The 16,009-nt window shown below is 38.4% G+C and overlaps 2 protein-coding genes across 2 annotated transcripts; one reads left to right on the forward strand and one right to left on the reverse strand.

Moving 5' to 3' along the window:
• The first annotated feature begins 930 nt into the window (after positions 1–930).
• On the forward strand, positions 931–7,633 carry LOC133425629 (RING finger protein 11-like). The gene is made up of 3 exons (XM_061716319.1): positions 931–1,218; positions 5,111–5,283; positions 5,507–7,633. Exons 1-3 carry the CDS (start codon positions 1,129–1,131, stop codon positions 5,676–5,678), a joined length of 435 nt encoding a protein of 144 aa, XP_061572303.1. The 5' UTR covers positions 931–1,128; the 3' UTR covers positions 5,679–7,633.
• A 1,934-nt stretch (positions 7,634–9,567) lies between these two features.
• On the reverse strand, positions 9,568–13,563 carry LOC133425784 (heme oxygenase-like). Its single transcript, XM_061716333.1, has 6 exons — positions 13,495–13,563; positions 13,324–13,380; positions 12,235–12,346; positions 11,919–12,134; positions 10,256–10,528; positions 9,568–10,162 (listed from the first exon to the last, which is right to left on the reverse strand). The coding sequence occupies exons 2-6, from the start codon at positions 13,371–13,373 to the stop codon at positions 9,992–9,994; spliced, it is 822 nt and encodes a 273-aa protein (XP_061572317.1). The 5' UTR covers positions 13,374–13,380; positions 13,495–13,563; the 3' UTR covers positions 9,568–9,991.
• Positions 13,564–16,009: the final 2,446 nt, after the last annotated feature.

A 16,009-nucleotide genomic window follows, 5' to 3' on the forward strand; every position in this document is an offset into this window, starting at 1 on the left:
TTCGCCGTACCCTACGACGTAGGCTCTGCATCGATTTAACGCCGAACCATAATTCAGGCTTTAGTTTTCAACAACTTGTGCTTTTTATTATTTTACCTTCTTTTATCATAATTTTATTTCATTTTATTTGTTATTTACTGTCTAATTATGTCTTGCCGCTTTTGATGTTGATGTAAAGCACTTTGAATTACCTTGTGTTGAATTGTGCTATATAAATAAACTTGCCTTGCCTTGACTACAAAGACGGGAATTTAAGATAAAATGGTTAAAAGAATGTCTAAGGGCACCACATTTATGTTGGTATTTTATTCCAACATTCATTCCCATATTCCAACAAGTAGGTATTCACTTTTTATTGTCTTTGAATATTGCAAGACCTATTTTTGGGCTGTCAAAGAGTATGTATGTGTATATATATATATATATATATATATATATATATATATATATATATATATATATATATATATATATATATATATATATATATATATATATATATATATATATATATATATATATATGTATATATATATATATATATATATATATATATATATATATATATATATATATATATATATACATACATACATACAGTTGGTACGGAAAGTATTCAGACCCATTTAAATTTTTCCTCCTTTGTTTTATTGCAGCCATTTGCTAAAATCCATAGAAAGTTCCTTTTATTTCTCAATAAAGGATAGTCAGGATCCCACCTTGATATAAAAAAACTGAAATGTAGAACGTTTTGCAAATGTATTAAAAAAGAAAAACTGAAATATCACATGGTATCCTTTGGTGTGACTCTCATATTTAACTCACATGCTTTCCATTTCCAAATAAACTTGCCTTGCCTTTTATTCTGAAGGTGCGTGGAGCGTGTCTAAAGCGGAAGTTCTCCCAGAAGACATTTCCGGCTTCTACTTTATGTAAACAACAAACCTTGGACACTCACCAGCCGTCTATATAGGCAAAAAAGACGCGTTTCTTCGCCTTTGCTGTTGATTCTACTGAAGTCAACGGATAATATTGATTAGGATATTGATTGCTAAGGGAATGCGATCAGACTAGAGGCCAGGCGAGTGTTTGACTGCAGGTCCGAGCAGGAGCCTCTCATGCTGGTCGATGGGGAACTGTCTGTTTCCACAGAGCGCTGATGACCTGTCGCTGCTCAACGAGTCTGAGGGCGGCAGCTTACCTGGAGACCCGCAGCAGGTGAGCAGAGAACCAAAGAGATGCAAGCTTCCCCTTTCCTAGTCATCACAAACTTACTTTTAGTTTAATTTGTGAGTTTTTTTTTTGTTTTAATATGTCTGGCTGGCAGAGGTGTCAAAAGTATTCACATTCATTATTCATTACTCAGGTAGAAGTATAGATACTAGAGTTTAAAAATACTCTTGTAGAAGTTGAAGTATCAACTCAAGTTTTTTTACTCAAGTAAAAGTATAAAAGTACTGGTTTCAAAACTACTTAAAGTATAAAAGTAATGTAAGGGGGAAAAGCCATTAAGGACAAAAGCCATTGAAAATGAATGCATCTTAGTATAATGAAAATATATTAAAGAACCATATATGTGTACTATTGAGCATTAACATGTGTTTCAGAGAGCAGGAGATATGATGACTACTAGTTGCCTATAAGTATTGTTATGGTGCAAAAATTCAAACTTCAGAGGCATGTTATCATTTATCCTAACCTTTATTGGAATGTACATCCAAGTTTAGTTGCAGGAATCTGAGGGAAACGGATGTAAGAACAAAACTGGACAAGAACATCTGAAACAACCACAACCAAATTCACTCTATCCGGATGGAGCAATTTAACTGGATAGTTTTTTTTTAAAGGCTGAAATGAAATAGAGTAACGAGGCTGTTTTTAAAATGTAAGGAGTAAAAAGTACAGATAATTGTGTGGAAATGTAAGGAGTAAAAGTAAAAAGTCGTCTGAAAAATAATGACTCCAGTGAAGTATAGATAACCAAAATTTCTACTTAAGTAAGGTAACGAAGTATTTGTACTTCGTTACTTGACACCTCTGGTGAGCAGCCACCTGGGCATCAGCAGCAAAGTAAAGAGATGCAAGCTTCCCCTTTTCTAGTCATCAGAAACTTACTTTTAGTTTAATTTGTGAGGGTTATTTTTTTGTTTTAATGTATCTGGCTGGTTACGGGTGTTTTTCATACAATTTCCAGAGTAGTGTTCTAACTTAGGCAAGGCAAGTTTATTTATATAGCATAATTCAACACAAGGTAATTCAAAGTGCTTTACATTGACATTAAAAGCGGCAAGACACAATTTCTTTCTTTCTTTTTTTTTTTGTTTATTTTGGTCATCCAAAAAAACAATGTTACATCGGTGCAACCATCATCATAATCCAGCACACATGGGGAAAACAGCAAAACCAGAGAGGAACTACAGAGATGGCTCAAAAAGATGTGACCAAAAAAGGTGTAGGCTGAAGCCTGAGCTTGTGATGCCTACCCTACTATCATACAACCAATACACACACACACACACACACACACACACACACACACACACACACACACACACACACACACACACACACACACACACACACACACACACACACAGACACAGTGCAATAATACATCTGTTACACTATCATATATTATATGGTGGGTGCAAAGAAGCAAGCAAAAGGCCAGTAATAATAGTTACACTAAGAAATTTGGTGTCTGTAAGCGCCATGTATAGTTTATAGTTAACTCTTTTATTGCATAATATGCCTTGTTGTTTACAGAGAAGGAATATATATTTCAGTTTAAGTTTTGAGAGTTATTATTTTATACTTTAGTGATTAAGACCTAAATTTCACTACTGATATTTGTTTTGCCTTAACGGTTTCGGTAGTTTGGGCCAGTGGGGGCTTCCGTAGCGGGAGGAAGTGCGGGACTGTGTGTTTTTTGTCAGTTAAAAGAATAAACGAGTGACGGTGGAGCAACACAGCGTTTTAACGTTCTGTTGACGGTTCTGTTGCCGTACTCAATGCGTAAACATTCTCCTGTCGTCATTACCATTCATGAAGTGAGTAAGATGTTTGGTCAAAAGAAGAAAGGGTCTAAAGTCTAAAGATAGTCACTACAGTGTCAATGAATTACAATATATCCGTACAGTTTATTACAGTATTTTGTTTATATTGATAGTCTTAATTTTAAACATTCTTTAGAAGGTATGGATTGAACTACACATTCTTAAGTCCTTTTCGCAACAATTCCATAGTTTTACACCATTTACAGAAATACAATGTTCTTTTGACTTTGTTTTTGCCTTTTGGTTTTTGAACGAACCGGCATTTCTCAGTTCATATTTGTTTCCTGGATTTGGAACAGCTCCTGGATGCTGCATGTTAAACAGTAAATTACAAATAAAATGAAATAAAATGATAAGAAAAGAGGTAAAATAATAAAACGCACAAGTTGTTAAAAAGTGTACAGCAGGTAAGTATTTAATTTAAGAGTATGCTTCAGTAAACGGTAAGTTTTTAGGCCTGATTTTAAGGCCTCTTGCCTCACTCATGAATGAGACTCTGAGATACTTAAAATCCTCCACTTCACAAACCTGAAGGGGACGTTCCACCCTTGTCCAGCTGAGGATAAAGTTCTGAGATTTGGCGGTGATGATCCTCATCCCTGCAGATTCACACACGCTTAGAACTTTGGCAGAGTAGTTTCAGAAAAAATATATAATCTGCACGTTAGACTCCTAGTGGGAAAGCACCAAACCGAGTGGAGCCAAGCCGGGCCGAGTAGGTACTAGTAGAAAAGCGCCATTATAGTGGTGGTCCTATCCCCCGATAAGTGGGCAGGGTTCTTCTGCTGTGATTACTCCTACAAAATAAAATAAAAAGTATAAGAAGTTGCCGTGTATTCACTTTTTCACACATGAACAGTATATATTGTGTTTAGATATAGGGTCAAAGACGTATAAGGCCTTTGAGTAGCCCATTTTTAAAATACTTAAAATAAAGATATTTTTGGCCATTTTCCAAACATTTGAAATGTAGTGTACACATACATGTATGTGAAAACTTCAAACAAAGGTATTTTAGTGTTTTTAAACCTTTAAACCGTCATTAGGGGCGACCATTTATCTCAAAATTAATAGATTTCCATAACAAAATTTATATTTTAATAAGTATCAGTAATTAAATTAACTGTTCAAGAAAGATAGACACATTTTTCCTTTCATTTTTTGAAAACCATATATATATTTGAACCAATAATTTATATTTGAACCAAAACTGATAGACATTCAATTTTGAATTTGATACAGAATTGCCATTTGTTGGTTACCCCACATGACAGGTGGTCACCCCACATGATGCTTTCAAGTTTAATCAAATATAACAGGCTAACAGTTAGCTATATGATCTAAGCTAGCTACTTCTCACCACATATCACTAACAAATTTACCTTCAAAATATAGATTTGCAAATAAAACGAATTATTTACAGTTTTAGGGTGGTCACCCCACATGATATCAAAATGTGACGTATACACTGCAGCAGTTAGAAAGAGGATTTATTTGTAAAGGAGAGAGAGACTACTGACCTGCAGCTTGTCTCTCTGGGACCCTCATGGAGTAACCGGCTGATGCAACATCCTCTTTGAGATGATTGTCAATATAAAAGTCCCTCAATTGTATTTTTTTCATGGTCACCCCAGATGATAATTCAGACAATGAACATATTCGGACAAGATTAGTTTGTGTATTATGATTGAAATGTGTGTACAAATGTTCCATAACTTTGTCAATAAATCTAAAACAAGTTTGAAAGTATGCCCAATAGGGCAAGTATTATTTTTAAATTGTTTTAATGTGATTTAAAACCAGTTGTCCAAACAGAAGTCAAGGCCGGACGGTCACCCCACATGATGTTTTCACACTTCAGATGGCAGAAAATGACCAATAACAAACATGTTTAAATAAAATAAGAGTGGGCACATGTAGAAGGAACGTATTAGACATACATGTTATATTTTTTATTCATTTTTATGTTTATTATTAGGTAAAAAGTTCCATCGGACAGAAAAGAGAGCGTCACGTCTTTGACCCTATAGCTTTTTTTGTTGATTCTTTTCCAGGAGCACAACCAACCAGGCCCAGTGTTTCATCCCACGCCGGGAGAGAGTCGGCTGGCCAGCCAGCTGACAGAGGAGGAGCAGATCCGCATTGCGCAGCGCATTGGACTCATCCAGCACCTTCCCAGAGGCGTCTTTAACCCAGGCCCTGACCCCTCTGAAAAGATAGCAAATGAGTGAGTCTTCAATGGCGCCATCTTGACAAGTGCTGTGTTTTTATCTCGTCTGTAGCTGTTTAAATAGTACATTTAAAGGTGAAGGAATTCAAGCTAGTTTATTCAGCGTAGATACAGTGGTTTCAAGCAGCCACATTAAATAAATGTAGTGCAAGCAAAGGATGTATTTACTTTTTTTTTTTTGTTAATGTATAAGTCTATTTGAAAATTCCTTCTCCTCCAGGTGTGTGATTTGCATGATGGATTTTGAATACGGGGATCCCATCCGGTTCTTGCCGTGCCTCCACATCTACCACGTCGGCTGCATTGACCCCTGGCTGATGCGCTCCTTCACCTGCCCCTCCTGCATGGAGCCCGTAGACGCAGCGCTGCTGTGCACTTATGAAACCAACTGAGCAGCCCCCGGTGGCTGCTCCTGCCTACACCTTTTTTCTGTTGTTTTCTTTAGCCGAAACCGTCCCTTCTCTTTCGAGCAGGTAGCCAATGTCGTGTGGTGTCAAAACCGATATTTTAATGGTGCAGACAGATGCTAAGGGCTGTTGCTTCAGTACATTCATTCATTAGCTCTGAGGTCTGATATTCACTCGCTTGGATTGTGCAACTTTTTTTGCCTTCTGAAGTGAATGAAGAAAAGGTGTGCAAGTGGTAAAAACATTAACGTGATATTTTTTTCACTTACTTTTAACTAACAGTCATGAGTTATATGGTAATCGGTAGAATTTGGATACCTTTTCAAGGTGTAATGTGCAATAATTTGCTGCGGCGCTAGAGGAACTTTTTTTTGTTGTTGAATCCGTTTCGTTGTTTACCAGATCTGCCGATGAAAACACGAAACAAAATGAGTTTGGTCTTGCAGTGAAACCATGGTTTGCAATATATATTTCAATAAAGTGTCCACTAATAATTACACAAACATTACATCAGTCTCCCTAGACAAAATGATGCAACAAAATCCCATGACTTTCTACATTTACAGTGCCGTGAAGGGAAATTATTTCATTTCCACTTTAGGACAGATTTTTAAGACTTTGCTTTTCTCTTATTTGACAAAGGTTTGCTTTGTGGACCGTTTTCCCCTGAAGCTGCTTTAATAAATGTGAATTATGTTTTTTTTTTTTTTTTTCTTCCCTTTCCAAAATATGAACTTTGCCTTTTGTCTTTAGTTTGTTTTCTCTGTCATGTTTTTAAATCTGTCTTTCGAGGGGGTTTACTGTCATTTACAAAGATTGATTATGCTGTGCAATCCCGCTAAAAGCACTTTGGAAAATCTTTCTTCTGAAACGCTGTAGCTTGTAGAGTTTGTCAAACGCACAGGTGTGTGTGTGTGTGTGTGTGTTTTGGAACGGTTATTAAAGATCGCTGTGTCAGGGTAACGTTAACTTTTTCTAGTCGTACACCCTATTGTCCCGTTCGTTTTAGTCTGAAGCTCTTGAATTTGTGTGTGTGTTGATGGACTTCTGTCAGTATTTGATGCATTTCTTGAAGTTCCTTAGTCTGGTGACACAAAATGATTTCAACTTTTCCGTGGGACTCTAATTCAGACTTTTTAATGGAAAGCACAAACAAGTGAGACAGAGGCCGCAGTTGTAGAGAGGAATGTATCTTGAATGTTAAGCATGAGTTCATATTTTAGAGATTTTTACTTTTCCAGTGACAATAAGAAGATATTTCTAATTAACTGTGCACTTAGTGCCTTTTTTAAACTTGACATAAGCCAATTCCTGTGAAGTACAATCATTTCTGACATGACGTCTTTCTTCAGTTGTCCTCTAGGAGGCGACAGGTACCAGCACCGCTCTGCTGTGAGTCTTGTGGCGTTTTTCCATTGCTCCTGAATGCTTACTGTTTTTATTTAATTCTTTTTCTTGAACCTAATTTTTAGGTACAGTAACAAAACATAACCAATAATAATTCTTCTTTTTTTATATCAATTCAGCCATGGTTCTGACAAGCCACTTAATGGCAACGTAAAGACACCTCAGACAACCAACTGAATAGAGAATAATAGTGGGATCAGCAACGGGACCTAATAAATGGCATATATTTAAAAACAGAAGCAAAGCTACCGGCTGAGGAAATGTCTTGGTTTGAGGGTCGTGTCATGGTCAGTCCAGGAGATTTTTGCTTCAGGTCACCATGACGATCATGATTACCTGGAGGTGGTACTACCTGTATTTGAAGGCAAAAAGCCTGGCACACATATGATGGAAAAACGCCATAGGAAAGAGGCCTGAGTTGAAGCCTGGAATTCGATTTGGCTGCTTGTAACAACAACAATCTAACAAGTTTTTTTGTGTTTTTTTTAGGAAACTTATAAAACTCCAATAAAAGTGGATACCAAATGTTATAAGTGTGACGTTTCCTTCATTTGTGTGTTGAAAACACAGCTGGCAGCTGTAGCGTTGCGTGGTATCTGTTGGAGGGGATCGAAGGTCTGAATGTTTATTTATTTACCTTTTTTTTGCCTTAATGTGATTTGATTGTATAAAACCGGACCAACTCTCCCGCTCTGAAAACAGTCTCCGTGTCAGCCCTGGGAAGTCTAGTTCAGCTCAGATCAGTTTTAGGCCCACTCATGATTATATTTATAATAATGTCAGACCATTTGGTCTCGGTATTGACCAAAATATTTGTATCTAAAAATACTTCCTCAATCAAGCAGCAGTTGTTTTGATGCCGACACCAGTATCACAAATACTCACCGATACTGCTGAAAAAGAAAAAATCAGATTGTATCAGTTAGTATTTACTTCACAGCACGTTAATTATACCATGCCATTTTTATAAAACACAATCCAAATTCTAAAAGCCAGTGTTATAAGTTATGTAGTACTACTTCGCAGCTAGTGATGTGTGTGATACTGTGAGATTTAGTAGAAAATGCACAGCCAGGATCACAGACATGATACCGAATAATTAAACTGGATTCATCATTAAAGGAGCATGAGGCTCCTTTTAAGAAATGAGACTCTATAGCGCCACCCTTCACCACGACGGCCGTCGGGGGTACTGCAGCCAACAGCGAAGCCGGCACGGGAGAAGGGGGAGAACGCGCATGCAGCGACATGTGACGTCACATCCGCAGGACAGCGCGGGAAATTCGGGCCCGGAATTGCAGCACATTTTGCAGCACACAGCCTGTTCAAGGCAACGGAGAGATACGCTAGAGGGCTCATTCTTTTTGGTTTGGAACGCTTCATCTGACATTATTACTAGAACACTTAAAACGTATACAAATTTTTTTAATAAATCCTGCCTCAATCCTGCCTCAAGCTCCTTTAAATTGCTAAATCTGAAGGAATTTTCTTGAGCTTCTTAGGGTTTTTGTTACTTATATCCTTTGGATTATAAATTAGTGTATAGGTGAATACAAAATATTGTAAAAGTTTTTGTTTAAAAACTAAAAAACAAGACAATGTCTCCCCATATTATTACTAAAGAAGAAATAATTAAATAAGTCTGTATTACATCTGTTTAGATATACCGGTAGTAATTAACATAATGCTAATTACATTCAATCAAATCTGAAATCGTATTATATTCATTATATTTGTTCAAAATTCAGTAAATCTATTGATTTAAATGAGACTTTACAATCTGTTACTGCTGTTCTGTGTTTTCTTTCATATAATTATTCATATGCTGGAATAAATAGGTCGGCTACTGCTGTGTCTCCTGGGTTTTTTTACAGCTTTGTCGTTTTCAGCCTGAAGATTTAGCCGCCCAGCGGCCGCTGAGTTCTGCAGAGAGTTCTGCTCTGCTGCAGCAGGACCGAGACCTGAAAACAGCGGTAGACGCAGACCAGGTCGCCTCCTCGATGAGGCCGGAGCAGAGCCTACCGGAGAGAATCTGAAACTAAAGTATCGATACAGTCGATATTGATACAGTATCATTACGCTTGTATCGTTCACTACTTAAAAATATCTTTTCTTTTTTTGATTGAGCGCCAGGTGGCACACTGTTGGACTGAGCAAGCGTTATGTTATGTTGGTGAAAGGGAGGAAAAGCATGTATTTATTGTACTTCATCAGCAAACGAAACAAGGGATTTTCCCCAAAGAAAGATGGACCAAAGTTTAAAATGTCAAATCATATTGATCCCTTTGCCCTCCCACTGCCTCAGTCACTCACGGTGTTGACCAAAGCCCACATGACTAATCCGGAAGGGCATCGAACCAATATCACATTAAAAAAAAAGGGAATAACATGTTATCTTACTGTTATAAAGGTTTCATAAGGCATTTAAAATTCTCTTTAAATGTGATGAAATGAAAACACAAGCAAATATAAAGGCACAACATTTAATTACAAAAAAGGTTCACATATTTACAGTATTCAAAATATAACCTGCTTTGATCCGTCAGAAAAAAAACTAAACTGTACAATTCAACAAAAAGTAAGTACATGCAGTTTGGGTGTGATTCATAGGTAGATTGCACTAACAGAGCACAAGGTTTTATTACTCAATATAAAGTTTGATAGGATTGTGTTTTAAGAGCGGGGTTCAAAAACATAAATCACAAACCCATATCAATATAAAGCCCTACTTTTCTTTTAAACACCTCCTTCTTTCCGTCTGAGGTCGCGGAGGTCCTGGAGTCCGTCCCAGCCGTCTTGGTGCCAGCGGCCGGGTCCGCTTTGGACGGGTCACCAGTTCGGAGGCGGTCAATAGTTTCTCAGAAAGGTCTTTCACGTAAAAATAATAGTCTCTACAAAGCATACATTCCCACGGTGACAGAGACCAGGGCGATGAGGAATCCCAGCATCATCCTGCCGAGCGGGACCTGTAGTGTTTTTGCATGTACTGGCTTTGACTTTGGTAAGGAATCCTGGAGATTATTGTCAGTGACGGTCAGCATCTTCTGTAAATCATCAAAGACCTGCAAAACAAGTGGAAGTAGGAACATTAATATTCTCCTTAAAAGCTTAAAATCTGAGGCATTTTTCTCTCTCTCTCTCTCTCTCGTCCTCACCTGGATGTTGAACTCAAAGGCCCTGACAGCCTCCTCCAGCACGCCGTTCCTCTCCTCCTCCGTCAGCTCCACGCTGTTCATCCGGCTGCGGTACAGCTGCTTGAACAGGTTGGGGCTGGAAACGCCGGGGAAGGCAAAGAAGGACAAACCCTCGCTGCCCTTCAGTCCCATGGACTTCTGGGCGATTCGGCCGAGGACCTGCCCTCCCGACAGGTCGCCCAGGTAACGGGTGTACGAATGGGCAACCAGGCGTTCAGGGCTTTCTTTACCAATCTGAAATAAAACCACACAGGATAGAAAAGGATCAACTCAGTATCACTGGTAGAGAATTATATTCACGGTCTATGTGCTAAATAGGGCTGGGGATCGATTCAAATGTCAAGAATCGATTCGATTCCGATTCTTAAGATTCAGAATCGATTATCAGGATTTGATTTGATCCGATTCGATATTCCGATATTGATTTGGGTTTGTGTTATTAAAATTGTTTTTTGAGCTGTTGTCTGAATTATATGACTGTAGTTATGCAACATATTAGTATTATATTGAGATTCAAAAGCAAGTATTGGCAGCTAATGATGCTGTAAGGACTAATCACCTCCCAGAATGCTGATAGAACTGCTTTCAGAAACATCATGTGGGGCAGAATTATCAAACAGATCCAGGGAGCAAACAGAGGCCGTATGAAATCGCTTTTATTTTTTCCCACGAGATGTCGAGAATAAAGTTGAAATACAATTCTCAAAATTGTACCTCAACATTATTCTTGATTTGATTGATATAAATCCAGAAATATACTGAATTCCAAGGCCTTGCATTTGATTTACTACTCATTGATTGTTCCCTATTTATCTTACTGTGTGGAATTGTGGGGATCCACCTTTAAAACCACCTTAAATTCAATAATAAAACTTCAAAAACGAGCCATACGTATCATCAATAAGGCTGATTACTACGCTCACACAAAGCCACTTTTTCTAAATTCTCATGTTATTAAATTTTATGATTTGTTTTATTTTAAAATCATGCAAATTATGTTTAAAGCAAAATCAAAAATGCTCCCTGACCCAATACAGAGGTTCTTTTCAATTCAGGAGACTCGTTACAATCTTAGAGGTGTCTGCAATTTCACAGTACAAATAGCTAAAAAAGGTATGAAAAGGAGATGTGTCTCCATCACTGGAGTTAAATTCTGGAATGATGCCAACATAAATTTAAAAACATGTCATTCTTTTGTTGTATTTAAGAAAATGGTTTGTAAAGCTATTTTTGAAGCTTATAAGTGCAATTGACTAGCTGTTAATGTTTCTTTGCTTTTCTATTGTTTCTTTGCCTTTTGTTGTTTCTTTGCTTTTCTATTCTCTTTTTGGTTTTCTGGAGGTCGGTAGCCAAAAATAGAAAGTTGGTACGATAGGATAGGCTTTTATAAGCATTTTGCTTCAGCCTATGCCTTTTTTAGTTATTGTTCAACACATTTTTTTGGTTTTGTATGAAATATTAATGCTGTGTACAATGTTTTTTTTGGTGTTGATTTGTGTTGCAATGACTGAATAAACTTCATTCAAATTTAGAAGAATCGAATTCGATTTTCGAGAATCGATTTAGAATCGGAAAATCAATTTTTTCAACACAGGCCTAGGGCTAAATGTGAAATGAGACCCACCTGTCTGATCCTGTGGCAGTATCTCTTAGTGGCGGCAGGAACGACGATCTTCTCTCTCCAGTCCCGGCCGTAGAAGAACTCCAGGTCCTTCTCGACGGACTCCAGCCTGGCCAGTTCAGCCGGGAAGTAGATGGGCGCCACGCCGGGGTGGTTGGAGTTGGAGTCCAGCTCATCCTCCAGAGCTCGGTAGATCTCGTACAGGGAGCACAGCAGGAGCTGGAAACAGGGAGGGGGAGGAGGCGGCGTCAGGTAAAGAGCCAGCATCCTTTTAAAAGTGAGATGATCTCAACATTTCATCCCTGCAGTTTATTGGTACCTTATACTGTTGAAGTGTTACTTGTCCCCGTTGAAAGCTCAGCATCATTTCTGTGTTTTCTGCTCGGACGTGACTGTCTTTGGTCACCTTTTTGATTTGTTCAGACAGGTCCCTGACAGAAGAGAAATGATCTCAATCAGCACGGAGGTTGCAAACAAGTTTCACACACAAACCGTGAAACTGGAACAATTTTTTTTTTTTTTTATATCTTTTTATTTCACAATAATTTTCACAATTCACATTTTCACATGCATGATTTCTATTATACCCACATTCCTACCCTCCCCATAATTACCCTAGGGAAAAAAAAAAAAAAAACATACATTAAGGGAGAACAAAATTGAATAAATATTAAAAAATAAATAAATAAATAAATAAAAAAATATATAATGGCAGCAACAGCGATATCAAACTATATATATATATATATATATATATATATATATATATATATATATATATATATATATATATATATATATATATATATATATATATATATATATATATATATATATATATATACCCATATATACATACAAACATACATACATATAAGGCACAAGTTCGAAAATAAAATACTCATTGGTCCCCTTTGGAAAAATTATCCAGTTTTGAGAATAATGGGAACCAAAATTCTTGAAAAATATGAGCACGGTTGTATTTTTCTAAAGTTAATTTTTCCAATGGTAAAAAAACTGAAATTTGATCCAAAAAAAACTTGAAAGTTGGAGGGGAATCATCTTTCCAAAGTAAAAGTATGCATTTCTTAGCGAAGATCATAATTAATATCCTGCTTTTTTTCCGGTCTAACTGAAGATCCAGTGTGTCATTTAATAAATACAAATTGGAGCTTAACTCAAAATTAATTTTTAATACTGAAACTGGAACAATTTAACAATTTCACACAATTGTCAGAAAAATTAAGGATAAGTGAAGAAGTCCTCCATTAGATGCTGAAACAATGCAGCAAGTTTAAGCATTCTGCTATAACTAAATGTTGTTTGTTTGAGAGAGATGTTTGTTTGCAGAAAAGAGGGCTTAGAGAAGCAATAAATGAATAAATAAATCACAGCAGTTCATTCTGACCTGTCAACCAGCTGCTCTGGTGGTGTTTGGGTCTCTGTCTTTGCTTCCATTGTCACCCTGAAGCAAAACAAAAACGTTTTAAAAAGGTATGCTTTTGCAGAAAAGAAATCCTCTTTTATCATGGTGAGTACATTTATAGAGGGTGTGAAATAATCATATAGTTTTACTCACCAGTTAAGAAGTCAGATTGGGTAGTGTGGTCTTTGTTCTCCCTTTCCTCTCTCTGGGTATCCAGTGCGGTTTGAGCTCCCCGAGTCCTCTTCCTCTTTTATAGGACAGCCAGCTTTCAGTCTCCTCCCACCGACCTACTGTGGAAACTGGAGCTCAGACTCTAAACATGACGATAGCAACTTCTGCAGAACCAGGCAGGGGGGGTATTGCTTAACATGATGCAGCAAATTCGAAGAGGGCTGAGGGAGGGAGGGACCACGGGAGAGAAAGGAAGTCCCAGTCACTGGAAAACCAGCCTCAGATTCCAAAGTTGAGTCTGAGAGGAGGAGGAGCCGACCCCGAAACATGACTCGGGATCTGGGGAGGCGAGTTTAAACAGTGACTAAGAACAAATGACTGCAACAAAAAACATTTGCCAAGTTCAACCACATTGTTAGATCACTGATAAGTCTGACAAAAGGAGTTTATGCAGAGATAGAGTTGCATAACATGTGAGAGTAGACAAAGGCAACGGCTTATAGGAGCGTTTCCACCAGCGGGAGTTCTGGGTACATTTTTCCCAGGGAACCGGGGAACCAGGGAACCAGGGAACCAGGGAACCAGGGAACCAGGGAACAAGGGAACCAGGGAACAAGGGAACCAGGGAACAAGGGAACCAGGGAACAAGGGAACCAGGGAACAAGGGAACCAGGGAACCAAGGAACCAGGGAACCAGGGAACAAGGGAACAAGGGAACCAGGGAACAAGGGAACCAGGGAACCAAGGAACAAGGGAACAAGGGAACCAGGGAACAAGGGAACCAGGGAACCAAGGAACCAGGGAACCAGGGAACAAGGGAACAAGGGAACCAGGGAACCGGGGAACCAGGGAACCAGGGAACAAGGGAACAAGGGAACCAGGGAACAAGGGAACCAGGGAACCAAGGAACAAGGGAACCAGGGAACCAGGGAACCAGGGAACCAGGGAACAAGGGAACAAGGGAGCCAGGGAACAAGGGAACAAGGGAACAAGGGAACCAGGGAACCAGGGAACAAGGGAACCAGGGAACAAGGGAACCAGGGAACCAAGGAACAAGGGAACAAGGGAACCAGGGAACAAGGGAACCAGGGAACCAGGGAATCAGGGAACAAGGGAACCAGGGAACCAGGGAATCAGGGAACAAGGGAACCAGGGAACAAGGGAACCAGGGAACAAGGGAACCAGGGAACAAGGGAACCAGGGAACCAAGGAACAAGGGAACAAGGGAACCAGGGAACAAGGGAATCAGGGAACCAGGGAATCAGGGAACAAGGGAACCAGGGAACAAGGGAACGAGGGAACAAGGGAACAAGGGAACCAGGGAACAAGGGAACCAGGGAACAAGGGAACCAGGGAACAAGGGAACCAGGGAACAAGGGAACCAGGGAACAAGGGAACCAGGGAACAAGGGAACCGGGGAACCAGGGAACCAGGAACCAGTCTGTGCAAATCAGGATTTATAAATTCTGATTTAATAAATGTAATTTTGTCACTAGATTTCTTTTTTTCCAGACAAAAAATGTTGGTTATTTAAGTCATGCTTATCACTGGGAAAAGTCTGCCCTTAGTTATTGAACCCTGGTGTTGTTCATTTTGGCAGTGAATATTAAAGGAAAAATGTCAATATGTGTGTCAGTTCATGTGAGGATTCCCAAAAACATTCCTGCAGCTAATAGAATAGAATAGAATAAAATAGAATAGAATAGAATAAAATAGAATAGAATAGAATAGAATAGAATAGAATAGAATAGAATAGAATAGAATAGAATAGAATAGAATACTTTATTGATCTCCCAGAGGAGAAATTCAATTGTGCAGCAGCCAAACACACACACGCTCAACAGTTTATACAAAAAAATTGAAATGGAAATAACCAATAAATAGCTAAATAATAAATAAATAAAGAGCAATATAAAATGTAGAAAAATGAGCAATGTACAAGAGAAAAAATAGTAAACACAAAAAAAACGGGTAATATTTACATGTGCAAAAAATACGTGAGGTATTTAGCGGGCAAAGGTTATTGCACTTTCAAAGAGACAGGTTATTGCACTCGGGTGATTATGTAGGTCATAATCAGATGACTTCAGATTAAAAGAAAAAAAAAATAAGGACGCTATCGATAGATTGATTTATTGATAAACATATCCTCTTTGGCTAAAAGTCGTTTTAAGCAGGAGTTTATAGGAACTTGTTTTGTTTTCTTAAAGATGCAAACATGAAATCACTGAATTAAGCAGTTTGTACTGTTGGGTAACATTTATGTTGTTGTGTCAAAGCGTCCCCAGCGGAGTACTGAGGTGTAAAATGATATGACTGTTTCGATATCATGTCTCAGCTGTTTTTGCCGTGGACCTGCTCGGACAGCAACAGCGACACTGGTTGGCTTTAAAGGTTAAATCACGCGTTTTGATTTAACATGATTCAGCACGGCTCAAACGCCCGGGGAGGGGGTGGAGGTAAACGTGACTCAGCAGATTCAGCCGGCTGCCGGACT

This window comes from Cololabis saira, chromosome 1, assembly GCF_033807715.1.
Source record: "Cololabis saira isolate AMF1-May2022 chromosome 1, fColSai1.1, whole genome shotgun sequence".
NCBI lineage: Eukaryota > Metazoa > Chordata > Actinopteri > Beloniformes > Belonidae > Cololabis > Cololabis saira.